The following is a 23,631-nucleotide window of genomic DNA, read 5'->3' on the forward strand; positions in this document are numbered from 1 at the left end:
TTCAGCCCTCCAGCTGTTTTTGGACTACAGCTCCCATCATCCCCATCCACAGTGGCCAATAGTCAGGGATCATGGAAGCTGTCGTCCAACAACTGCAAGAGGGCCAAAGTTGTGCAGCCCTGTATTAGCCCTAAGGTGGGAAATGCCAACTCATTTGGTGGCAAGATGGGACCAGGCCTTCTCTGTGACTGCCCTGGGGCTTTGGAATATGCTCCCTGCTGAAATAAGAGCATCTCCTTCTCTGTTTGTTTTTGGGAGGACCCTGAAGAGGTACCTGTTTTCCCAGGCTTTCAATTGAAATTGAAATTTTAATGTGCTTTTCTTTATTGAATTTTTATCTGTTTTATGAATTTTAACTGTTTTATATTGTTTTTATATTTTAACTTGTACACTGCCTGGAGATTTCAATATCAGGTGGTATAGAAATTCAATAAATTAACAACAACAACAACAGGCCACATTCAGTTCCTCAAGCACTTTTTGACAAAGTATAAACGTCAAAAGTCCGTCTTTCCTTTTAAAGATATGATCCAGGATATATCCACATCACCACTCTTGTCACATTTCATTTAGTTTCTATTCCCTACTTTAATCCTTTTGAATAATTGTCAAGGTTTCTGTATACAGAGGTTCTTTTTAAAGCATTGAATATTCAAGTAAAATATATAGTAAAGAGGAACAAAAACAGTTTAGGACAGACATAATCCAAAATTAAGCATTTACGTTCCATTGATTTAGTAAAGACAAAGCATTCTCTTAACGGTTCCACTGAAATCAATGCAACTGCAAAGCGCTTAACTCTATCATACCTGTTTTCATGCAATGGCTATTTCACCATTATAGGTTATTTTGAAACATAATTTTGGTTATGTTGTGCCACTGCATCCACACACTCATACATTGATACATCTTGCACTTTTTGTCGGCTAGCTTAAGCTAAAAATGTAGCTATTTTATTAGCCCAGAAATCATGTTGACTGACCAATCTTTCCAGAAAGAGAGCCACTCACATTATATAAAACAAATGGGTAAGAAGCTTTTGAACAAGTCCCCCACACCTGTACATGCTTCCATATTTTTCCTTTGGAGGGACTGCACATTTTTTTTCCAACAATGTCTCTGTGAAATAATGCAAATGAAGAAGCCAAGAGGACATTTTGTCCAGTGTCCTGAAGAGGGTTCTGACTTCCCCAGCTGACTGTCTCCTGTAAATGCCCCCAGGCTGTTTTTCTCAATAACCATTTTTTCTGGTTTTGGAGACAAGGTAAGCAAAAACAGTTTTTAAAAAGGGGCTGGTAGGCAACATTTGCAGGGGAGAATCAACAGACATAGGACAGATGTGCATCCCATCTCACCCCCAGTTCTTCCAAAACCACATACACACACCCTACCCTAACTGCACACAGAGATTTGGAAGAGTTTATGTTTGCTTTGGAGCATGTTGTTCAACTCTATGACAGGTCTATCAATCAATACATTCCACAATTATATTTCCCTAAAGTCAATTAACATTTCCCAAGCTTATATTTAAGAAGATAAGCAATAGAAAATCCTATGAAGCAGAAACCAAATATTAGAATTTTTGTCCATTTCATAGTCTCTATAGCCCTAGAAATAGAGAATGACCGAGCAATCCTAAACTTCTGTTAGGGTGCATACAGATGGACATAATTTCAGTGGTAAGCCCTCTGTGCTGAAAGAATGTATCTGCTTATTTAATTAAAGTCATAATAGAAAGGAAAATTAGAAGAAAACATATTAAAACTGTATTGAAACAATTCAATACTATACTAATGAAGCTGGAGAATGTTAGCATGATTATCACCATATGTTTGATACAGATACACTCTAATTTTTTCCCTTGAATCAAATCGAGCTTAGGAGAAAGCTGTCCATCTGACTTGCAGCTGAAGTCAGATTTACACAGTGCTGATTGATCAGCTGTTGTGAAAGTCAGGAAGTCAGGGAGAAGAGCTGATCTTGCAGGAGCGAGCATGAATTGTTCCCATTGCTAAGCAGGATTCACCTTGATTTGCATTTGGATGGGTGACTACATGTGAGCACAATCTGCTGTAAGATATTCCCCTTAGGGGATGGGGCCATAGATCTGTGGTAGAGCACTGGCTTTGGGTGCAGAAGATCTTCAGATGGTCCCGGGTTCAATCTCCAGCATCTCCAGAAAAGAATGGGGGCGGGGGAACCTTGCCCGAAACCCTGGGGAGCCACTGTCGGTCAACGTACTCAATACTGATCTAGACGGACTAAAGGTCTGACTCAGTATAAGGTACTTCCTGTGTTCCTTTGCAAGTCACTTTCCATTCCTTGGAATAGGGTTGCACATGGAAGTTTTTCACACCCAGCTTTTAGTTCACATCTCCTCCAGAATGGAGGTGTGCATTCACATACCGACCAAATTAATCCCAAAGTCCCTGCGAGCTATCAGGGAGCACTGCACACATAATTTGGTTTTTTTTTGTCAGGCGTTAGAGTGTAGCCCAATTTATATCCGGGATTTTTAAAAATCCACTTTTTGTGATGGTTTTTTGGGGCAGCTTCAAACTCACAAGAAAGCCTTGCAGAACACCCACGGTAAAGCCTGCTGTCTGGGAAAGCTCATGGTGCTGATTGGCTGGCCTTGTGGCAATCATGAAGCTCCCTCTTCCCAACTCAGAGCAATTATTTTTTTGGGGGGGGGGGGAGTGAGAAAAGTCCTAAAAAAATAGAGTGCCAACCAAATCAAGTAGATAAAAGCTAGCACAGAAATCCCCGCTAAAGCAGGGAGGAAGATCTGGAGGTTGTCCATGTTTTCTTACAAGAAGAAAAGTGAGAGAAAGAGGAACACACCATTCAGCCGAAAAACCCACACCTTAGTTTGAAAGCACATTAGCACGCAGCTGTAGAGCCCTTCTTCACTTCCCTACCATATTGGACAAACGTGCAAAGCTGAACAAGACATAATACTTCCTAATGCCTCGTTTTAATGCTATTGTATCTGGTTGCTACTACTGTCATTGTGCAGTCCCTACTGATTCTTCTAGTCCATACAAACAGCATAGGAAATTGGAATCAATACTGTCCCTGTGTGGCAGTTAGTGTTCAGGGTGTTGATTCAACACCTGCAAATGGCTCTTGTCTTAGTCCCTGCTGCCTTCATGGGATACTCAGGACATTGCTTCTTTATTATTTGCTCCCATAGGGGTAAAAATATCTGTAGAGAATAATTCTGATCGGGAAGAAATGGCTGACAAGGAAGGCACTAATAATCCTTTCCTTTGTTGCTATATTTATATTTATATTTATATTTATATTTATATTTATATTTATTTATTTATTTAAGGAGAATGTTACATATACTTTGCATGCAATGTCTGGTTTTGTTCTGGTATTTCTGCTTTTGCCCCTTGTTAGAGGACAGTACTACTGAGAAAGAATAATACTTGTGGGAAATGGTATATCAAAATGCAAACTCTATTCTGATAGATATTTCACCATGGAAGAAAAATACATCAGAATTGTCTCATAGGTTTTATCACCTGCTCAAACTCCAGGGAATTTCCACTTAGATGTGGATTTTGCATTCTCAACTTTCTTGGCTGTGCATATATGGAAGCTTAATAGCAATTTAATTCAGTTGAAGGTAGATACATTCTCAGCATTTCTCTTTTCTTTAAGGGGTGATGTGATTTTTCTTTGTGCTGGAAGTCAGTTGCTTATAAGGATTCCATATCCTTCACAATAGACACCGTTATATCTTTGTTATTTCATTTTAAAATTTTTACTCTCCTGCTAAAGTAGACCAAGATTTGATGGGTAAGGAGCTAGAATGTATGATAGTTTTTAGAGGGGAAGGGAGAGGTGAGGATTCTGAATGTGTCTACATACTTTCTGCCACAAAACCACAAGAGAATATAAGGACTGTAGTATAAGATTAATTCACATACCTAATTTGCCACAATTAAGAGAAATGGTTAGGGGTCAAATATGACTAATATTTATATACTGCTTTTCAACAAAAGTTCCCAAAGCAGTTTACATATATCAAACAGGATTGCTATCAATTTTCCTATCTATGCTTTTGTTGCATGATAGGCAGAAGTTCAACTTGTGCAGCTCTCACCATGTTGGACTCATGTTAAATCACTTCTAGTCGTGTATCTGCAAAGTGTACAGTGCCTCGGTCAGGAAAAAGAAAGTTGGCAACTCTAACAAATGAACAAAAAGGTTGGCATCTTTGATTTAAGTGCATCTTGGGTGCCTGCATAAAGCATTTGAGCATTCTGCTTGGGCAGACTTAATTACTGAGAGAGAGGAAACAACTGCTTCTATGCTATTCTTACTTTAAACTCCTGCCTGCTTTAAATGGAGATAAAGAGGGTCATGCACACAGATTACAATGGAGGATTTGTTTATAGACTATCTGTAGAAAGGCCATAATGCTGCCCTCGATCATTGCTTGTCATACCACTGACAACCTATAAAACTCCTGTGCCGGCATAACTCTTTATTTGTCTATTTCTCTGCCAGCTCATACCCTGGCAGATGCCTGGCATGCATCAGCCGCATGATTTATTACCTCATTTAATAAACAACGTGAAGAAAAGAATGAGATATTTTCTTTTAAAATTACAAATTAGGAACCTTCCCTCAATTTTTACTGACAAAAGCTCTGACTCTTATATTTGAGGTGCACCATTTATTCCACAAAGGGTGGGGGGGAGACATTAAATACTGTCTGGTGTTTTGTTTTTGTTTTCCCCCCCTCTCCAGCCTGTCCCTGGAAGTGAAATTTATGCAATATCCCAGCATATAAATGAAACTATCCTCGCTGAATATTATATTGTCATGGCAAGCTTTCCTGAATGGATTCCACTGATAATAAATAGCCTGGATGTGTTGTCTTCTGAAGATTTAATGGCTGTTTCATTTCGGTTGGCTTTCTCTTTTCCGCATAACAATATAATTTCTTCAGAAAATTTGTCCAGACATCACAATTTCCCCTTGACATTGGAAGATTATGGTTTATTGGAACACTAAACTTTGCCAGTTTAGAGTACATTGCCCTGTAGTTAGGAGCATTTTCATGAAAGACAGCATACACTTGATAATCTATTCTTAGGGCCAAACTAGACATTATGTTAATCATGCTATTTGAGCCTATGTATTTGTTGTTTGCTGAATAGCAGCCATAGGGGAGAAAACAGTCAGGAGTGGGAACAGTGCATGGATGCAATGAGGTGTTTATCTATTCCATCCACTGCAGTTCTGATCTGATTGAGACCTTCTATGGTATCCTCGGATGGCAGGTGCCATTAGAACAAATAGCAGCTGCAGACTCTTTCATCCAGTTCAAGATTTCAGCAGAAGGAAAGGGTTAAAGCCTCCCTTCACCTTGTTGTAGTCCTAATCCTGAACAGTGCTTCCCCCTCACCGCTCCTTTTTAATAAACAAAAATCAACCACACTGGGCCGAATGATGTGATTAATGTCAAATCTATTTTGGCCTACCATTGGCCGAATTCAGACATAACACAAAACTGGACTTAAATGGGCTCCAGAGGTTGGAACTCCATTACATCCGAATTTGTGAAACCACAGTTTCGAGCTGAAAGTGACCTGAGGATTGGATCATAGGAACATAGGAAACTGCCATATACTGAGTCAGACCATTGGTCTATCTACCTCAGTATTATCTTCACAGACTGGCAGCAGCTTCTCCAAGGTTGCAGGCAAGAATCTATCTCAGCCCTATCTTGGAGAAGCCAGGGAGTGAACTTGAAACCTTCTGTTCTTCCCAGATCGGTTTCATCCGCTGAGGGGAATATCAAGTCTCCCATTCATATGCAACCAGGGCAGACCCTGCTTAGCTATGGGGACAAGTCATGCTTGCTACCACAAGTCCAGCTCTGCCTTGCCAAACTACAACGACGACGATGACCAATATATACTGCTCTTCAACCAAAGTTCATAAAGTGGTTTACAAAGAAAAATACATAAATGAAATGGTCTCCTGTCTCCAAAGGGCTCACAGTCTAAAAGAAACATAAGGCAGATAGCAGCAACAGCCACGGGAGGGATGCTGTGCTGGGGCTGGATAGGGCCAGTTGCTCTCCCCCTGCTAAATATAAGAGAATCACCACTTAAAAAGGTTTCTCTTTGCTCAATTAGCAGGGGTCAAACTCCAATTTGAACCTTCGGTTTGCACAAAGCCGAGAGCTCTGGTCTCTGCCAAGAGGTCTGGTTTGGCCACCGAAGCATTACGTCTGATCCCAGATGCCACCATAACCATGGTTTCATGCTGATTTTCAAACTGCAATCATACAGACGGAGGTGCAGGCAATGCGGCCGCTCCATGGCTGTGGTGCTTCTCGCTGAGCAGCAGCCCCGCCCCTCCTGTCACCTATGCAGCTATGGAGTTGCCTGGCAACAGAGAAGCTACCACAACCCATCCCAAGCTTGTCAGCCTGTCAAGCATCACCATCACACAGGGTCATTCCATCTCCCCACTCTGTCCTTTGCTCCCCCGACCTGGCAAGCAGGAGAGAAACATCCCATCTGATGGGCACCAATTGTTTTGCTCCCCAAGAAGGAAGTGGTAATGATGTATGTTCACAAGCACTCCAGGTGGCAACATATGCAGGGCACCCCATCACAGCACCAGGAGGGGAACAAGTGGCTGGGGTGGGGCATACTCTGTGTTGAGTTTAAAAGGCAGCCCCAACCAGGGATTCTCCAGCAGCCAAGTTCTATTTTTTCCACAGAAAGGTTGGAGGAGGGAGGATCCCCAGAGCCCCCATTCCCCTTTAGGGCTTTGATGTCCCTAGGCTTACTCATGAGCAGGGCAGGGCAGCGCAGCAGGATCAGCATTGCTCCAGTGGAAGGAGTTATTCCTCATATATGATGAGGATGGATGCTGGCCCGGTGCAGACCCTACTCATTCAAGAGAATGCCGGGTCATGGAAACACCCCCTAACAACTCATGAGACCAAGTGTCAGAGGAGAGAGCAGAGAATTGCCAGGCAAAATCTCTAATAATGTGTGACAACAAAAACAACCGCTTCTCCCATTGACTGCTCTCTTATGAGAGTGTCAGGCCATTGGGACTCTAACCAAACCCAGGAATTTTGAATGGGTTTAAAGATCCGTCCATGCGCCCAGTGTTTCCCCTATCCACGCTCGTGGCCAGTGTCTGACACATGGAGAGTAAAAAATTTCATTTGGGTGCGTGTATGGCTTCACAGGGAATGGGGTTTGCAGTGCTTCTGTTCTATCTTGTGCCATGGAGAGTTGGGGACGCCACACAAGCGAGGCCTCCATTGCTGGTTTAGCTCAGCTTGTGAGTGTGCAGTCTGATGGGAGACCTGGGGCTAATACCCTATGGTCCTCCCCAGTAGACCTGCCATCTCATGAGAGGGATAACCCACTGGCAGCAAGCTGCCAAAGGATCAGGAGTGTGGTTTGGTTTTCATGGACTGCTTTGATGGGGTGATCCCTCACAACAGCATCCTAGGTCACAGTGGGACAGATTCCCCCAGGATTCTTTGCCCTCCCTCATGTACATGTCCCCACTCCTAGGAAGTCTTCATATCCCCTTCCCTATTCTGAGTAACAGGGAAATATCCCCCCTGCATTTGTGCTTATTCTGGACTAATTAGTTACAGGGCTCTTTGGAGGGTGTTGGTGCCATCACTTCCTGAATAAGCACTGGCATGGCATGGCATTTAAAGGGATTTAAATGCCCTTTCTATGCTGAGTGTGGGCGGACAGCTCCCAAAATGCACAAACATGATCATGATCAGCATGATCCTGAAGATCATGGCCAATTGCAACTGTTCCACTGATGTGCTGACATTTTGCCCACAGTTTGGGGCAAAGTTTGGAGCTTGCTGGGAAAGGTCTCGGCAGCAGGGAGGGGCTCCCCTCTCCTGGAACTGGAGGTTGGTGGACCACAGTTGGAAGAACATCAGCAGTGCAATTTACAGTTTAAAATTGAAACCGCAAGTTTGCCAACCTCCAGTTTTGTGTAACATCTGAATTCAGCCACTCTCTATTCCCAGGGAGCCTTGCAATTGTAATACTATGAGAAGTGTGTGTGTAGAGGGGGCATTTGAACGTAGTTCCAAACCATGGGTTCAGTGAACCCACAGTTCTCCTGTCCATCCCCTGACATGCTCCCAGATGAGCCAGAGCTGCGCTCGCCAAGCCTGAAAGGCAGTGGAAACTGGCTGTGCGGGCTTTCTAGGACCCGAGAAGGAAAGCTACACCAACCAATGTGATTTAAGCAGCAGGAGGAGCTTCATCCCTTAATTCCACTTTGGGCAAGTTGGTCAAAGCAGATGACACACTCCAGTCTCTGGACCCTCAGTTTACTTACAATCTAGGGTTCATCTGGAGGCTGGGTGTAGGAATCGGAGCTGCAGTTGAATCCCAGAACTGCAGCTATGAGTATTGTGATGTAATGGGAGGCAAACCTGTGGTGAGTTTGCCTCCAGTTTAGCGTTATTTCTGATGGTGGACAGAGAGAGAGGGAGAGAAAGGAAGGTAGGTAGGGGAGGCATTTATTTCTCACAAAGAATTCTCATCACCCCTAGGACTGTAGCAGATGTCATGTAGATCTGCCTTTACTAGCACGTTTGAGTCTCTCTCTTACTGTTTGTGTCAAAAGCAAATGTTAACAGGGAGAGAATGTGGAAGGTCAATTGTACATTCTAGCCTGTGTAGGTTTCATTTATATATATTTATGTATAGCCCACTCTATCCTATGGGTTCAGAGTGGCATACAGCAATTTCATCAAATTCATGTCCTTCAGTGTCCTCAATGGGCTCACAATGTTGAGTCATATTACAGAATATGGCAGATTAGAACCAGACTGAAATCATTTTCATCTGCAGATGCCCTTTGTGCTGGATTGAAAACCATAACAGGTTTGAAATATATTGGTTTAGTGTCTGCATCCCTTACAGATTGCCTTCTCCCCTGTTACCCATTGTGATTCCTAAGATTAGCCAAGAATTTAATTCCTGTAACCAGTTTGAATAACAGCATGTAGAAAGCAGCAGCATGTAGAAAGATGCTTTCTTCCCAGTGGTGGAATTCCTTTCCTCCTGATTCTCACTAAGACTTGGACCTGAGCATTTTCTGGTAGGAATGTAATTTTTTTGGGGGGGGGCAAGCACTTAGCAACTGGCATCCTGCTTAATAAAGCACTTTTCTAATGAGCAAAGTTGCACTAGCTCTAGAAGATTGCATAGCTCAGCTAAAAAGGGGAAGGAATTTGTACAATTGTACAAAAGTTCACCTCAAAACAAAAAAGTTGTGCACTTTTGAGCAAGTATGCTTGTGGTACCACAGTGCTAGGCTTGGACGCAAGCTCCAGATTTAGTGCAAGTAGCTTGAGGCTATAGCTCAGTGATGTTGATGAAACTGCCTTGAGGGTGTTTGGTCGGCACCAGGGGCATATCTAGGGTAGGGCAGGCAGGGCACGTGCGCTGAGCGCCACTTGAAGGGGGGGCGCCATTTTTTAAAATTAATTTAAAAAAAAATGGCTGCCAAAAACAAAAAGGCCACCGCACTTGCTCAAATGACCTTTATGAGGCCCTAGGCCGTGCCAGGCCTTGTAGGGGCCATTTGAGCATGTGAGGTGGCCATTTTGTTTTCAGCGGCCATTTAAAAAAACATTTTTAAAAATGGCCACTGCACATGCTCAAATGTTCCCTGTGAGGCCCAAGAGGCCAGAGGGGGAGGGGAAACTTTGCAGATCCCCCATGGCCTTTAGGAAGCCCCCCCCCCAAGGGACTACAGGTAAATATTTTAAAAATATATAATATATGTCACTGTACACATATTTAGTTTGGAACTATGTACAGAGAATCAGGGCTTGTGAATACTGAGCTGAAGCTTATGAGCTAGGATTGTATTCATTTGCTCTTACTTTGCTTCTTGTGATAAGTGAGTTAAATGTGATGTCTTAGTAATATGGCTATTAATGATGAGTTTGTCTTTGAATCAGTGTGAAATCCTTAGTATTAAGGCCCACTGGGAGTTTCTTGCTCTCTTTCTCTCATTTTAACTGTCTTTCTGAAATACTAGAATATATTACAAGCAGTGAGACAGTTTACTCTGCATATCCTTTAATTATTTTCCAAGTAACTGGGGCAAGTCAAATTCTCCATTTACTTTTAAAACTTATGTAATAGTGATGCTACAACGCATAGTAGAGAATTAGACAGGCACTTCTGTTTAGTTTCCCAAGTACACCTCCACATAGTATTTGGGTATTTCATGAGCCCCAGCATACTGAAATTTGTAGTTTTCCAGCATTTTTTGGTCTGGCTAAATCCACTGCTATATAGTTTTTGAAAGATTAAAAGATTAAGGAGCTTGACTTGTATTTTTCAGCTGATATTATGGTAAAGTTATCTGAAAGATAGGTGTCAGATGTTTGGACAGGGGGCGCAATTTCAGTGCTTGCCCTAGGCACTGTTTCCCCTAGATACGCCTCTGGTCGGCACCCCCCAGTTCGGGAGAATGTGGGGAATTTAGCTCAAAAGAAGAAACAGTTCCAATCAGCCTTAATTTGTGTAAATGTATGAACTCCAAGAAAACTGGCTTGAGAGAGAGGTTTGAATTAAATCAAAAAGGAGTTTATTAAAAATAAAATCAGACTCCGTTACTATGTGGCCCTAGTTTAAAGGCACTACAAATATGCTAAGAAACAGACTATTGTAAGGCACATTTAGCTTAAAGTTCCAAATTATGTGTAAATTCCCAGGCGAGCTAGAGAGGTACTTAAAGATAGAGGGGCAAGATTTCAGAAATAAGAGAAAGGGATAGGTTCCGCCCTGAAAGAGCTGGGCAAGAGGCTATATCACCTGTCCTGGAGAGGAATACCATGGTGGTCTGCTGGAGATTTTTTTGCAGTCTGATGGGGTCCAGAGTGAAAGGCACTGAGATGTTTCACAGTGAGAGTCCCATGTGTACACACAAGGAAGCACACTGGGTCATGGGATTAGAGATACTTATATCCCAAAATGTGCCTTGAGGGCACTTGTATTTTGTCCTGCTCTGCTGAACAGGGGAGCCCAGACAAACTTTTATTGTAATGCATTTTGTCTTAGTCCTTCCTGGGTAGGAATGTGTGTGAATTACCTATTGTATTCAAGGCTGATTGTGAGGACAATTGGAGTGTGCAGGTGTGTTTAAAGAATAGCCTGTGCTGGGAAGAGCTTCCCAGTAGTTCTATCAAGAGTTTTGATGGGCACCTCTTCAAAGTTACATCACTGACTCATCCCTATTGTAATGGAGTCTGCTGTCTTATCTGCCTTTGCTCCCTGGCCTGAGGGCTTTGTTAACAACAGGTGTTATCTCACTTGCAGGAGGAAGAGGGGAGTTTAGATTTCATTCCAAATCCAAAATAATCTTGAATGCCAGACACTTGCAGTAGCCAGTCCTGGAGTCTGCTTAGCCAGGGCCCCCTCACAGAAAGAGGGAGTGTGGATCTAATCCCCTTTCCAATTTATGGGGCTTGCAGCCAAATCTAGAGGCGACCAGTCCACTGCCAACTAAGCGACTTGTCCCCATGGGTGCTCACATTGTGGTGCAGCTCCTGAGCATAGCAAAAGTGTAATCTCCAAGCCTGGAGATGCAGTTGCAACCAGGGAGGCTTCTGGGAGCAGGCAGAATAAGCTCAGCTGGTAACAGTGATAGAATATCTACTTTGCATGTGGAAGGTTCCACGTTCAATCCCTGGCATCTCCAAGAAGGGCTGGGAGAGAATCCTGTATGAAACCTTGGAGAAGCTGCTGCCAGTCGATGTAGCAGAAAATGCTGGGCTAGATGGATCAATGGACTGATTCGGTATTAAGCATCTTCTTGTGTTCCTGGTGCAACGTATTTCCACAAGTCAGGATGTCAGCCACTGACTAGGGATACATAAAGTTCAGTTTAGAAGTACTCCAAGGAAGATTGAATTTGATAGACTGAAGTGCTTAATCAAAGACCATGCACTGAGTCCATATGTACTTAATAAAGTTGTCTTAGAAGAGGGCAGAACTACAGGCAATGATACCATTCTGTTGTTGATGTTGAACTTGAAGGCAAAACAGTGCTCTCAAAGACCTTCTCTCCTGATGCATGCACAAGAGGACTGGATAAAATTCAGCTTGCTTTTATTAGCAAATCCTTAGCAACTGTTCCTTAGCTGCAAGCTGGGGTCCGATTGCTGAGGTTGCTTTGATTCCCTCCTGTACCATCTTGTCAAAGCCCTTCAGTCATGCTGACTTCAGAGTTCATCTTTTTTTCCAAAACAAAATTATTTTCCACACATCTTTTTGCATAATTAATAGGAGTAGGAAGCCCACTTGGAAAGGGCATCATTTACAAAACCATATGCCAGAATGCTCATCTGGCCTTGGGCAGCAGGCACTGGAGGGCTGATGAGCATCCTGCAGTCATTCTGGCAGTGATTATATGGTGAGTGGAATAGTGCCAACAGCTACTACACTGTGAAAAGGTCTAAAATGTCAGTGGCTGCCTCTGTGTGTTTAAACAAAGAACATTTGCAATTTATGAGGCATCTCACAATGGGTTTGCGATAATGAGAAACTTTGAATGAACTGGAATGGAAAAGGCTGTTGAATGCTGTAAGTGGCATGTGTGTGTGCATGTTCAGGAATGTATGTTCTCAGGCCAGTTCTTCACAGCTTATGTTACCATGTTCTCTTCCATATTTTTGCAGAACACTTGAAAGAGAAGTTGGAGGAATATATGGCACGCTTTGTCAAAGTGAGGATTGTGCGCACCAAGAAACGCGAAGGGCTGATTCGCACCAGACTGCTTGGAGCATCAATAGCTAAAGGAGAAGTTCTAACCTTCCTGGACTCCCATTGTGAAGTCAATGTGAACTGGTTGCCTCCTTTACTTAGTAAGTGACATTGAAATGTGTGGTGGTAGAAGGTGAATGATAGGGCTGGTGAATAGGCAAGATCCAGTTTTCAAAGCATGCCACTATCTGAGTCAGTGCTTTGTATACACTTTGGATCTCCCCCCCTCCCCACCAATTCGGAGTCAGATCCTGATCAGTGTTCCCTGTAACAGCGATTCCCAGATGTTGTTGTCTACATCATCCTCAGTCAATGGCCCTTGCAGCTGGGGATGCTGGGACTTGTGGTCAACAACCTCTGGGAATCCCTGTTACAGGGAACACTGACCTTGATATTTGATTTGTCTTGATATTTGTCCATAGGATATAATGGGTAGAATCGTTAAAATACTTATGATGTCTTTATTTCTTCACAGAATGAGATAAAACAACAGGGGTGATAGCACCTTCATGAAGCTGGAAACATTTTGAATATGTGCAAGGGATAAGAGTTTTGGCAAAACAATCATTCATTTTTGCTGTTCCATAGTGGGATGAGAATAGCAGGGAATTGGTAACCCTTGAGGACATTATGCCTATAACATTTCAAGCAAATAGGTGCAGGGGTTTTCTCTTAAGATTAACTACAAGCTAAGCTAAGACCAATAGCAAACACACACACAAATCTCACCCTCTTCAAAACCTTTGAATCACAGGAGGCAATTGGTCTGAGCAAAAAGAACTTAATATACTTACTTATTTATCTCTATATAAACCACTTTGAAAACTTTTGTTGAAAAGCAGTATATAAATATTTGTAATAGTAGCACTTCCATGCCCTCCCCAAAGTACTGTGATTGGAAGAGAACACAAAGTCATTGACCAGCTTGGGCTGTCAATTTCAAAGGCCTTTTTCTCCCTCTCAACATTTTCCATATATGGAAGATGACCTCATTCCCTCCATTTTGTCAGTTTAACAAGTTACAATGAGCCTGTTCTCACTACCACAGATTCCTGGGTAGGAGGGAGTTAGCCCAGGAATCTGTGGTCCTCTGGGGCACCAGGAGACCTCCTGACCCAGCAGTTCTGAAGCTGGGTAGCCCAGATCTGCTCCCCAGGTTAAAAGTGAGATAGGATGCAAAGTTTGCCATCTGCCTTGCTGCTGTTTCAAAATGCTACCAGGATCTGGCAGTCACGTCTACCAAAGAGTGCTGTGGCTTGCAGGGCCAGGCAGAGCACAGCTGCTGCAGTACTAAGGGCTGCTTCTCTGCTGCTCATGCAATGCATTGTGGGATACTGGAGGACCAACTCAGGTTTTCTTGAGTTGGCAGCAGCCTGATCATGTGGCCAATTTCTTTTCGTGCAGCAGAAATGTGCCCAATTTCTTTTCAGGCAGAAGCCCGATCATGTGGGTGCTGGGTAAGTAAACATAATTGGGGGCTTGGGATGTGTGGGAGGTATTGGGTTTAAGCATGCCTCCCCTCCAGCCCACTCCCATATGGTTGTGAGAACAGGCTCAATGTCTGCCATTGAAAAACAGCAAGAAAATAGCCTTGGAATTAGGGATGTGCACAAATTGTTTTTTTCAATTCAATTTGTGCCCAAATTGAATCACCCCTGATTTGGTTTGTGTCTGAATCTGTCCCCTCAAATCACTCTAGATTCTATTTGGATTTGATTTGATTTGATTTGGATTTGGATCAATTAGGACAACTTATAAAGGTTCTAGGGGCACCAAATGTGGGTGATGGGTAGGTCCCCATAGGTGCCACCTACCTACCAACTTTCAAGACATTGGGTTTTTATGATTATGATATGATTATGATAATGATAAGATTTTTAATGATATTTTAATTTTTAACTGATTTTTTTATATTTTTACCATAGGAAATAATGGGGATTTGAAGTTGCCCTAACCTAACCCTAACATGGATCCCCAGCTTTAACTTTAAAAAAAATGCTAAGCTCTATTCCCTGTAGAAGTGGAATTATGGAGCAAAATGTGACTATTTTTAAAGTGTTTAGATTATTTGGTATATGATAACTTTTCCTCATAATGAATCCCTATGAGGATCCATTGCACACCTTCATTGGACAGTGTCAACTGCCATGTACCAACTAGACACCCACCCACCCCCGCACCTACAAGGCAGTGGGGTATTCATTTTATTTTTAAGCAATTTTTGTTTAGATTCTTTGGTGTCTTCATTACACACCTTCATTTCTTCTGTTCATTTTTACCCCACTGCTTTGAGTGTGAGGGTAGGGAATTAGTGGTTTCCCATGTGTCAACTACTCCCCAACCTGCAAGCCACTGGGTACTCAGTTTATATTTTAGGAATTTTTCCATTGTTTAGACTCTTTGGTGTGTAATGAATCTTCATAGGGATTCATTATGTGGAAAGGTTATTAGACACCAAAGAGTCTAAACACTTGAAAAAATCCCTTGAACATAAACTGAGTAGTACCCCACTGCATTGCTGGTGGGAGGGGGGTGTAGCTGGCACATGGCAGTTGACAGTTGGCAATGTCGAAAAGACAGTCAAAATGAATAGAAGAAATGAAGATGTGTAATGAATCCTCATAGGGATTCATTGAGGGAAAGTTATTATACAGCACAGATTCCAACACTTGAAAAATAGTGACAACACATTTTGTTCCGTAACTCCACTTCTACAAGGGCTAGAGTTGGCTTTTAAAAAAAAAATAATGAAAGCTTGGAATCAGGGGAAATTAATAGGAGGAACCTGAATCTCGATTCAATTCGAATAGAATCTGGCACGATTTTATTTGGGCCTAGATCTAGCCAATGGGCCACAGGGGCTATTTGTTTTGTCTCCAAATCGCCCGAATCAGCTAGATTCGGGTTCAGGCCAATTTGTTCTTGAATTGATTCACACATCCCTACTTGGAATAGCTGAATCTGTCCATTGCTGATTCAATTTGGAGAGATACATAGATCTAGCTGTTCGAGATGTATATAGCTATTTGACACCCCATTCAGCCTGGATCTCAGACAAATCAAATAACAATTCAAAGCTTTGTGCAGCCCTAGTGAAGAATATTAGAACCGGAAACTAATCTGTAAAATCCGCCTTTCAAATCTTTTATTCAGCAGGGCCATCCAATAAAATGATATATTTGCTTACCTGTACATTGAACCTTTGATCTGAAAGTGAAACTTCTTAAGCTATAATGCTAACCATAATTAACAGGAAGTAATTACCAGGACGTAACAGTGGAGCTATTCCCACGATCAGGCAAAATCGGGCTAGGGAAGCCTAGCCCGATTTGGCCTGATTGTGGGAGCCACCGGGCTCGCAAGCATGCCCGGTGGCTCCCAGGTGGTTAACCCACCTAAGTATCCCTCCCCTAAAACTGGGTTTGTGGAGTGAGCGCTCCTCAAACTCAGTTTTCAAGATCGTGAGTAGCCATGGCTACTCATGAGGAGACCCCTGGAGGGGAGGTGAAAAGCCGCCTCCCGGCTCCAGGGGTCTCGCCAGCATGCCCTGCATGTTCGCGCAGGGCATGCTGGAGCTTCCAGGGGCCGATCGGCCCCTGCTCCCCCCAGCCCCCGCCGGCTCCGTCACAGAGCTGGCAATCGTGTGGGTGGCTGTTCCAGCCACCCAGGGCTCCCTCTGTGATCGTCTGCGGGGAGAGCGGGCTTAGCCCACTCTCCCCGCTCTGCTGCACAAACCGGGTCTCACTGATCATGAGACCCAGCTCAGTGAGACTTAAACCCGAATGTTGAAGCCTGAGCTGTTAATTGGGCTGCATGTAGCACTGGTAGCTTGAGATCTTCCTAGTGAATCTTGAAACTACATTTGAGAAGCATTGATCTAAAACATTAAGTCTGTTCTGCGCGATGCTAGAATAATTTATCAGGCAGTATATAAATATGATAAATAAATAAATAATTTGTTTCTGTCATTAAGAGGAATTTGGAAAATATAAATATTACCCAATTTAATTTAATTTAATTTAATTTACCTGCCCACTTTGTTCCTATGGCTAGAGACAAGCAAGGTAAACATGTACCATTAAAAAACCCAGGAAGTTAACATACACAGCTGGATAATTCTGGAACATTTGCTGGAAAATCATTGAGAGCCATTATAATATTTTGGTTTTGTTTTAATCACACACATCTACTGTAAGTGCAGCAGTGGGAAAGCTTGGAAGCATTATGAAATTTTTTTGTATGCAGGGATTGTTCTCCTTTTTGTTCTTCTACATTTCATTGAATTGGTTTTTGGTATAAATATATCCCGGACCTTGGAGTGAAAGCCAATAACCATTGCATTCACAATGGCACACTCAGGAGGCATATCTCAGTATTGACTGCTGTGCACCAGAAACAGCAACGCTCCATTAGTTACAGGCAATAATGCAGAGGGGCAGAAACAGACCTCCTGAACTTCTTATGAGAGGCTCTGTCACTCCCAGTGGCAATCATCAAGATTCCAGAAAGGTCAGGGAGCTTTTCAGCATTATTCCACTGGTCCAAATCATAGAAATGATTGGTTTTATCTTTTATGAGGTTGCAAGTGATAAACAATGACCTCTCCTTTACCTATAATTCTGAGTGGTCGCCATTCAAAGGTGAGGAAATGGTTAAAAAAAACCACTCAAAACTTTATATGTGTTCTGACCCCTGAGGGAATTTTCATACCTTACATATTTAAGGTGGACATCAAGGGAGGGTGTCTCCCAACACCATTAGCAGCTAGATTGAGAACTGCAATATCAAAGCTGAAGAATGTGGTAGAAAGAATAAAACTTCAGCAGCAACAAAGCAAAGTCAGTGATAAAACCCGGGGTGTTCATACATGCCAAATGAAAAACCACCATGCTGTATATTCCTGCTTCTTCTTTGTACAGTTATATAGTGGAGGTTGATTAGTTTAAAAAACAGAAGGAAATAAGCTGAGGGCTTTCATTAGGGAAACAAGAGCACATGTGATACCTGTTTACTGGTCAGAAATGTGAAATTCAACAATTAATACCATTTTTTCGCTTGAAAATTCTCAAATTGAATTAGTTCCTTCACTTTGAACCTTTCTTGCATGACTTCCATCTCTACATTCTTTTGGTCACTGTCATTCTCTGTCTTGCTTTGCACGCACTGTTCCATTTATTTGCCTTCCTGACTCCAGGACCAATATACCTTTCTTATCACTCATCCCCATATTCTTGTGCCTCTTGCTCCTCCTTATTTCCATTCAGTGGGGGGTCATCTGCTTAGAGTTTTTTGTTGCCATCAGGAAGTTACCTCCCTAGCGCAACAAACCAGTGATATACAGCTTCCATTTATATTGGGTATGTCCATGCCTTGTCCCTTACCATTCCCCTGGTTCCTGCTAGCAACCTAGGGTTTATGTATGGGTGAGTAGCAGAACTTCTCACTATTTTCCTTCTTTTTATTGCCATACCTCTGAGGGCAACAGTGGATTCAGCAGTGTTTAAAGCAACAATAACATCCCCGGCATCCATCTGCTGTTGGTCGCCATCTCTACAATGATCCTAGACAAAAAGATGGTGGTTGGCTGCTACCAGTTGCCATCTATTTTAGTCTACAAGACTAAAATAGATGACAACTGGTAGCAGCCAACCACAAACATGCTACAGGTTGAGTATCCCTTATCCGGACATCCAAAATCCAGAATGTTCCAAAATCCAGACACCATACCGTAATAAAAAGCAGAATGCCTCAGCTCACTCGCTCACAGATTTCCAATTTTGCTGCTTGTAAACATGCAGTCAAAACTTACTTATTTCAGAATGCTGTTAGTGACAGGGGTTTTGTCTGTAATTCTCTCTAGTTGCGGCTCTGTTTTCATTGTGAAGCTTTTTAATGTTTTTGATGCAAATATTCCACAATCCGGAAAAATCCGGAACTCAGAACACTTCTGGTCCCAAGCAGTCCGGATAACGGATACTCTCAACCTGTATTCAAACTGTGGCTAAATCTGCTGCTGCCCACATAAGTGCAGTGAAAGTTACAAAGCTGTGATGTTGCCACCAAGCCCCACCCTCCCAGATGTAGGCAAATACATGTTTTTGTAAGTGAATTACTTCTTAATCACAAGACTGCTATAAAGGTTCTTGCATGAAGGATAAACAGAGGGATGTGGTTATAGATTAAGGACACTCAAAATCAGCATGGCTGAGAATGCAGAACATAGAATATGGCATCTTCTCCAAAATCCAAAAAAAGTGATAATGTCTTGACAATCACAACACGTAATACCCAGCTTTCTAGTATCTGGCTTGTAGATGAAATCTTGAAATTATGTTGGCCATCATAGCAGAATAAATTGGGAAACAAAGAAGTCCTGCGTGGGGATTGCAGTAACTAAATCATATGGTTGGGTTCTTCACCTAGCAAAACTACCAGCCCATCTCTATAGCTCCCTCTCCATGGGTTGTAACCAAAGAACATTAGTCATGACTAAGCACCATTGAAATAAATAAGAGAAGTTAGTCATAATTAACTTGTTCTATTAATTTTGATAGTACTTAGTCGTGAATAACTTTCTTAATGTTCAACCATATGTCTTCATGCCAGATTTATTTCCCTCTTCGTAACTTTTACCAAAAATCCTTCCTTCCTAACATCCAACAAACAAAAATAGAACATAATCTACCATACAACATATTGTACAATCATAAAACTAGTGTGAAGCTTGCAGATTTAATGAACACCTATATAGATAGAAATATCCATAATTTATTCCTGTCACACCACTGGGATATTCCAGTTACAAAGCTCTTGACTAGGGGTTATAGCTGCTGCATTAAAGAATGATAGAAATAAACTTATATTCCTTATCTTGGCGGGGGGAGGGGGGACTCCAGAAATTATTTTTCAAAAAGGATGAACATTTGCATAGCACTTGGAAGCATAGAATGTATATAAAAATCATTTGCATTTGTATCTCTCTTTCCATTTTTGTCATCTGAATTAAGTACTGTTTTTAGAAATAATAATCAAAATTGCATATTGCATAGGACAAAGCTGAGTCTTCTACTAAGGCTGCAGTCTTATGCACACTTACCAGGGAAAGGTGAACTTCTGAGTAAACACACTGGCCAGCCCCTTCCATGCAGTGGAATACCAGCTTTAGAGGCTCGCCAGGATCTTCCACTGGAGAGAACAACAGTGTTGTGCAACATGGCAGTTGTGCAACAACTTTGCACAGCGCTACCTGCCTCCATTGTTTCCAGAGGAAGTAGAACAAATGCCCTGCAGTACAACAGTGTCAGGTGTGCGTGTCATGTGCACAGCAGCATGGCAGACCCCCAGTTCCAACATTCCACTGTGTGAAAGAAAGCTGGTTTTGTAGTAGCAAGCATGAATAATATCCTCTGCTAAGCAGGGTCCCCCTGGTTTGCATATGAAGGGGAGACTACATGTGTCAGCACTGTAAGATATTCCCCTTAGGGCAGGGCTGCTCAACTTCGGCCCTCTTGCAGCGGTTGGCTTACAACTCCCATAACTCCCTCCCACAACTCCCATAACTCCTTCAGCCCTCTTGCAGCTGTTGGCTTACAACTCCCATAAATCCAACAACTCCCTGCTAACTTGGCAAAGAGGCACCTTTTAACGTGGTGATTCTCTTTATTTAAGAACATAAGAACAGCCCTGCTGGATCAGGCCCAAGGCCCATCTAGTCCAGCATCCTGTTTCTCACAGTGGCCCACCAGATGGAGAGTAACTGGCCCTATTTAGCAGGGGAAGAGTAACTGGCCCTATCCACCCCCAGCGCAGTACGTCCAGTGACTGTTGCTGGTGTCTATCTTGTGTTTCTTTTTAGATTGTGAGCCCTTTGGGGACAGGGTTCCGTCTTATTTATGTATTATTTCTCTGTGTAAACCACCCTGAGCCATATTTGGAAGGGCAGTATAGAAATCGAATAAATCATCATCATCATCGTCCTCATCATCATCCCTAGCTGTTGACCACTGTGACTGGAGATTATGGGAATTGTAGTCCAAAAACATCTGAGGGGGTCTAAGTTGAGCAGGCCTTCCTTAGGGGATGGGGCCACTCTGGGAGGAGCACCTGAATACTTGCATGCAGAAACTTCCAAGTCCCCTCCCTGGCATCTCCAAGATAGGGCTAAGAGAGATTACTGCCTGCAAACTTGGAGACGCCACTGCCAGTCTGTGTAGACAAAACTGAGCTAGATGGACCAATGGTCTGACTCGGTATATTGCAGCTTCCAGTGTTCCTATGTTGCTATGAAATGCCAGCCACTAAACACAGTGGAACTACAGCTGAGTAAACATTCATAGAATTGCATCGCAAGTTAATCACTAGGGTAGTGCATACAATGATTACTAGGTAGGAGATGCCTCTGTATGCACTCCCAATATTTGATCATCTGCAAGGTGGAAACAAGTTTGGAGGTACCTTCTGTGATAGTGTGGTAAGCTGCAGCTGGGCCGGAGTGCTTTTCCTCTTACCTCGTACAATAGCTGGGTCCAGTTCCTGGGTAGGAGAGAGCCCTCTGACCCAGCAGCCTCTTACCACACGATCACAGGAGCCTCCAACCTTGTTTTCTCCTCACGGACAATCAAATATTGGGTGCATATACAGCTCCTGAACTAGGGCTGGAGGTGTCTCCAGCCCTAATAATCATTGTGTGAACTGCCCAACCCTAGTGAATCCTGGGTCTCTGAAGAGTGGAACCGTGTTACACATGTGTGCTTGCAAACATGGGTTTGGCTCATTCATACCGTGCAGTTTTATGTGTCTACTCAGAGCATCTCAGATATACACCTAGGGGTGGCAGAGGGCAGGAACAAACCCTCTGACATTTCACCAAGGAAACAGGGAATATGCAAGGTCCAAGCAACCTGGGAGGCAGCATGTACAATTCTGACAGCCGGCAGTAAACTGCATGCAGAGCACATTATTCCAGATTCCCAAGGCAGACTAGCCAGGCCAGTACAGTTCAACATTTTGCATATGAAAATAGGAATGTGCTTGTAACATTCCAATTCTCATTACAAAGATTACTGCCCAGGCCCCATGTCCACTATTACTCTTTACTGAAGGCTGGGTTCCACCCACAACATGTTGTGCTCCTCTTTACATGCAGATGCATCCATCCACTCACAGAGATATAAATTCTAAAGACTTGGGAGGAACAGAATCCTGAAGGACAACAACTCTAGCAACTCACATGGTGCGCCCTCGAGAGGGAAAAATAGGCACAAAGATCTACCAGGAACAGATTCCAGAAAATAGGGACGATCACTTGTAAATTCTGCCATTTTAGGAAAGGTGGTATATGGAAGGAAGGAAGGAAGGAAGGAAGGAAGGAAGGAAGGAAGGAATAGGGACAGTTGGAGTCTAGACATGAATCAATATGGAACCTGAACAAAGTCAGAATTTGATTGGTGGGTCCTTTAAAAGAAGGGATTGAAATATCTTCACTCAATTGCTGTCAGAGCAGCATCTGAGTTACAGCAACATCCGCATATCCGTATTTTAAGAACAAAACTGGTCAGTACTTTCTCAGCATGTTTATACTGTACACACTTGCAGCTAAAATGAGTGGTATTTTTACTTTTTAAAAAGTTGTTGCTTGCTAGCCAGCTCTTTAGGTGACAGATTGGGGACAGCTTAGAGCAGCAAAGTGACAGAGATATAGATGACTTGACTTCTGTGGGTCTCCCTGGGATGCGACTCTCTTTGAAGCACTATAATTGCTTCTAATCAGTGGCTGCGTGCATCTAGACTGTTTCAGAGAGTGGCCTGATGCAGATTTGAAAACTGAAATGATTTTAGGGCCATCGGGGACTGCCTAGGCAATCTTCAAACCTTAAAAATAAAGCCCTGTGGGTTTCCCTTAGTGGTAATATGATAGATGGCTCAACTAGACCTGCTGTTTTGTGTTTTCTGCTTTCATCTTTCAGACCAGATTGCGCTAAACCACAAAACCATTGTGTGTCCCATGATCGATGTCATTGACCACAATCACTTTGGGTACGAGGCACAAGCGGGGGATGCCATGCGTGGAGCCTTTGACTGGGAGATGTACTACAAAAGAATACCAATTCCACCGGAGCTCCAGAGGACTGATCCCAGTGACCCTTTTGAGTAAGTAGCAGCAAAGTCGAATGCTGGCAAGAGACACTATAGACAGCAGTGGCTACAGCAGTAGGCCCAGGGCCTTATGGGGAAATTAACCTCAAATTCAAGTTGGCAAACAAAAGCATCAGCAAACAGGACAGTGATGGGAAAGGTCAAGATATGGAATCTCAAAAGCTGAGGAATAGATACAGTATACAGAGCTCCACTGTTCCTAGGATTATAGTTTGAACCGGGAGGAATCTAACCAGCTAAAGAACTTTGCAGTTAACAGGAAAGAAAAATCAGTAGAGAATGGAGACTAAATGTATCTGTGCTGATTCTATTTACTATTCCATAGAGTCACCTTTGAAGAGACATTAGTTTATTATTTCTTTGCTAGAGATTGATGCAACAGATGCATCATAAGTGAGCCAGCTTTCTGCTAGCAAAGGCCCTATGTATGATTGATGGTGTTGCTACCGTGTATGTCTTGCTATAATTTAAACACAGGGGTATAAGGCAGCACAGTATCCAGCTGACTTGTGAAAAAATCTCAGATAAGCCATCTTCTTATCTCTGGTACTGTATGGATCAGATAATTCACAGTAACAATCTCCCAAGTCTCCACAAAGTAGAGTCCATTTTTATTTTATTGTATTTTTCCTGTCATGTAAAAGGGGATTTATCCTCA

The 23,631-nt window shown here is 42.7% G+C and overlaps 1 protein-coding gene across 8 annotated transcripts in view; it reads left to right on the top strand.

Annotated features, from left to right (window-relative positions):
* The window catches only part of GALNTL6 (polypeptide N-acetylgalactosaminyltransferase like 6), an 818,464-nt gene that overhangs the window by 631,351 nt on the left and 163,482 nt on the right, over nt 1–23,631 (top strand). For all 8 annotated transcript variants that reach the window (XR_008308564.1, XR_008308563.1, XR_008308565.1 and 5 more), the window contains 2 exons: nt 12,734–12,919; nt 22,784–22,967. Coding sequence is in view for 5 of the 8 variants with exons in the window: in XM_053255921.1 (XP_053111896.1) it covers nt 12,734–12,919; nt 22,784–22,967 (370 nt within the window). In the remaining 3 variants the exon portion in view is untranslated. The remainder of the gene's footprint in view (nt 1–12,733; nt 12,920–22,783; nt 22,968–23,631) is intronic.

The sequence above is a fragment of the Hemicordylus capensis genome, chromosome 5 (genome assembly GCF_027244095.1).
Source record: "Hemicordylus capensis ecotype Gifberg chromosome 5, rHemCap1.1.pri, whole genome shotgun sequence".
Taxonomy (NCBI): Eukaryota; Metazoa; Chordata; class Lepidosauria; order Squamata; family Cordylidae; genus Hemicordylus; species Hemicordylus capensis.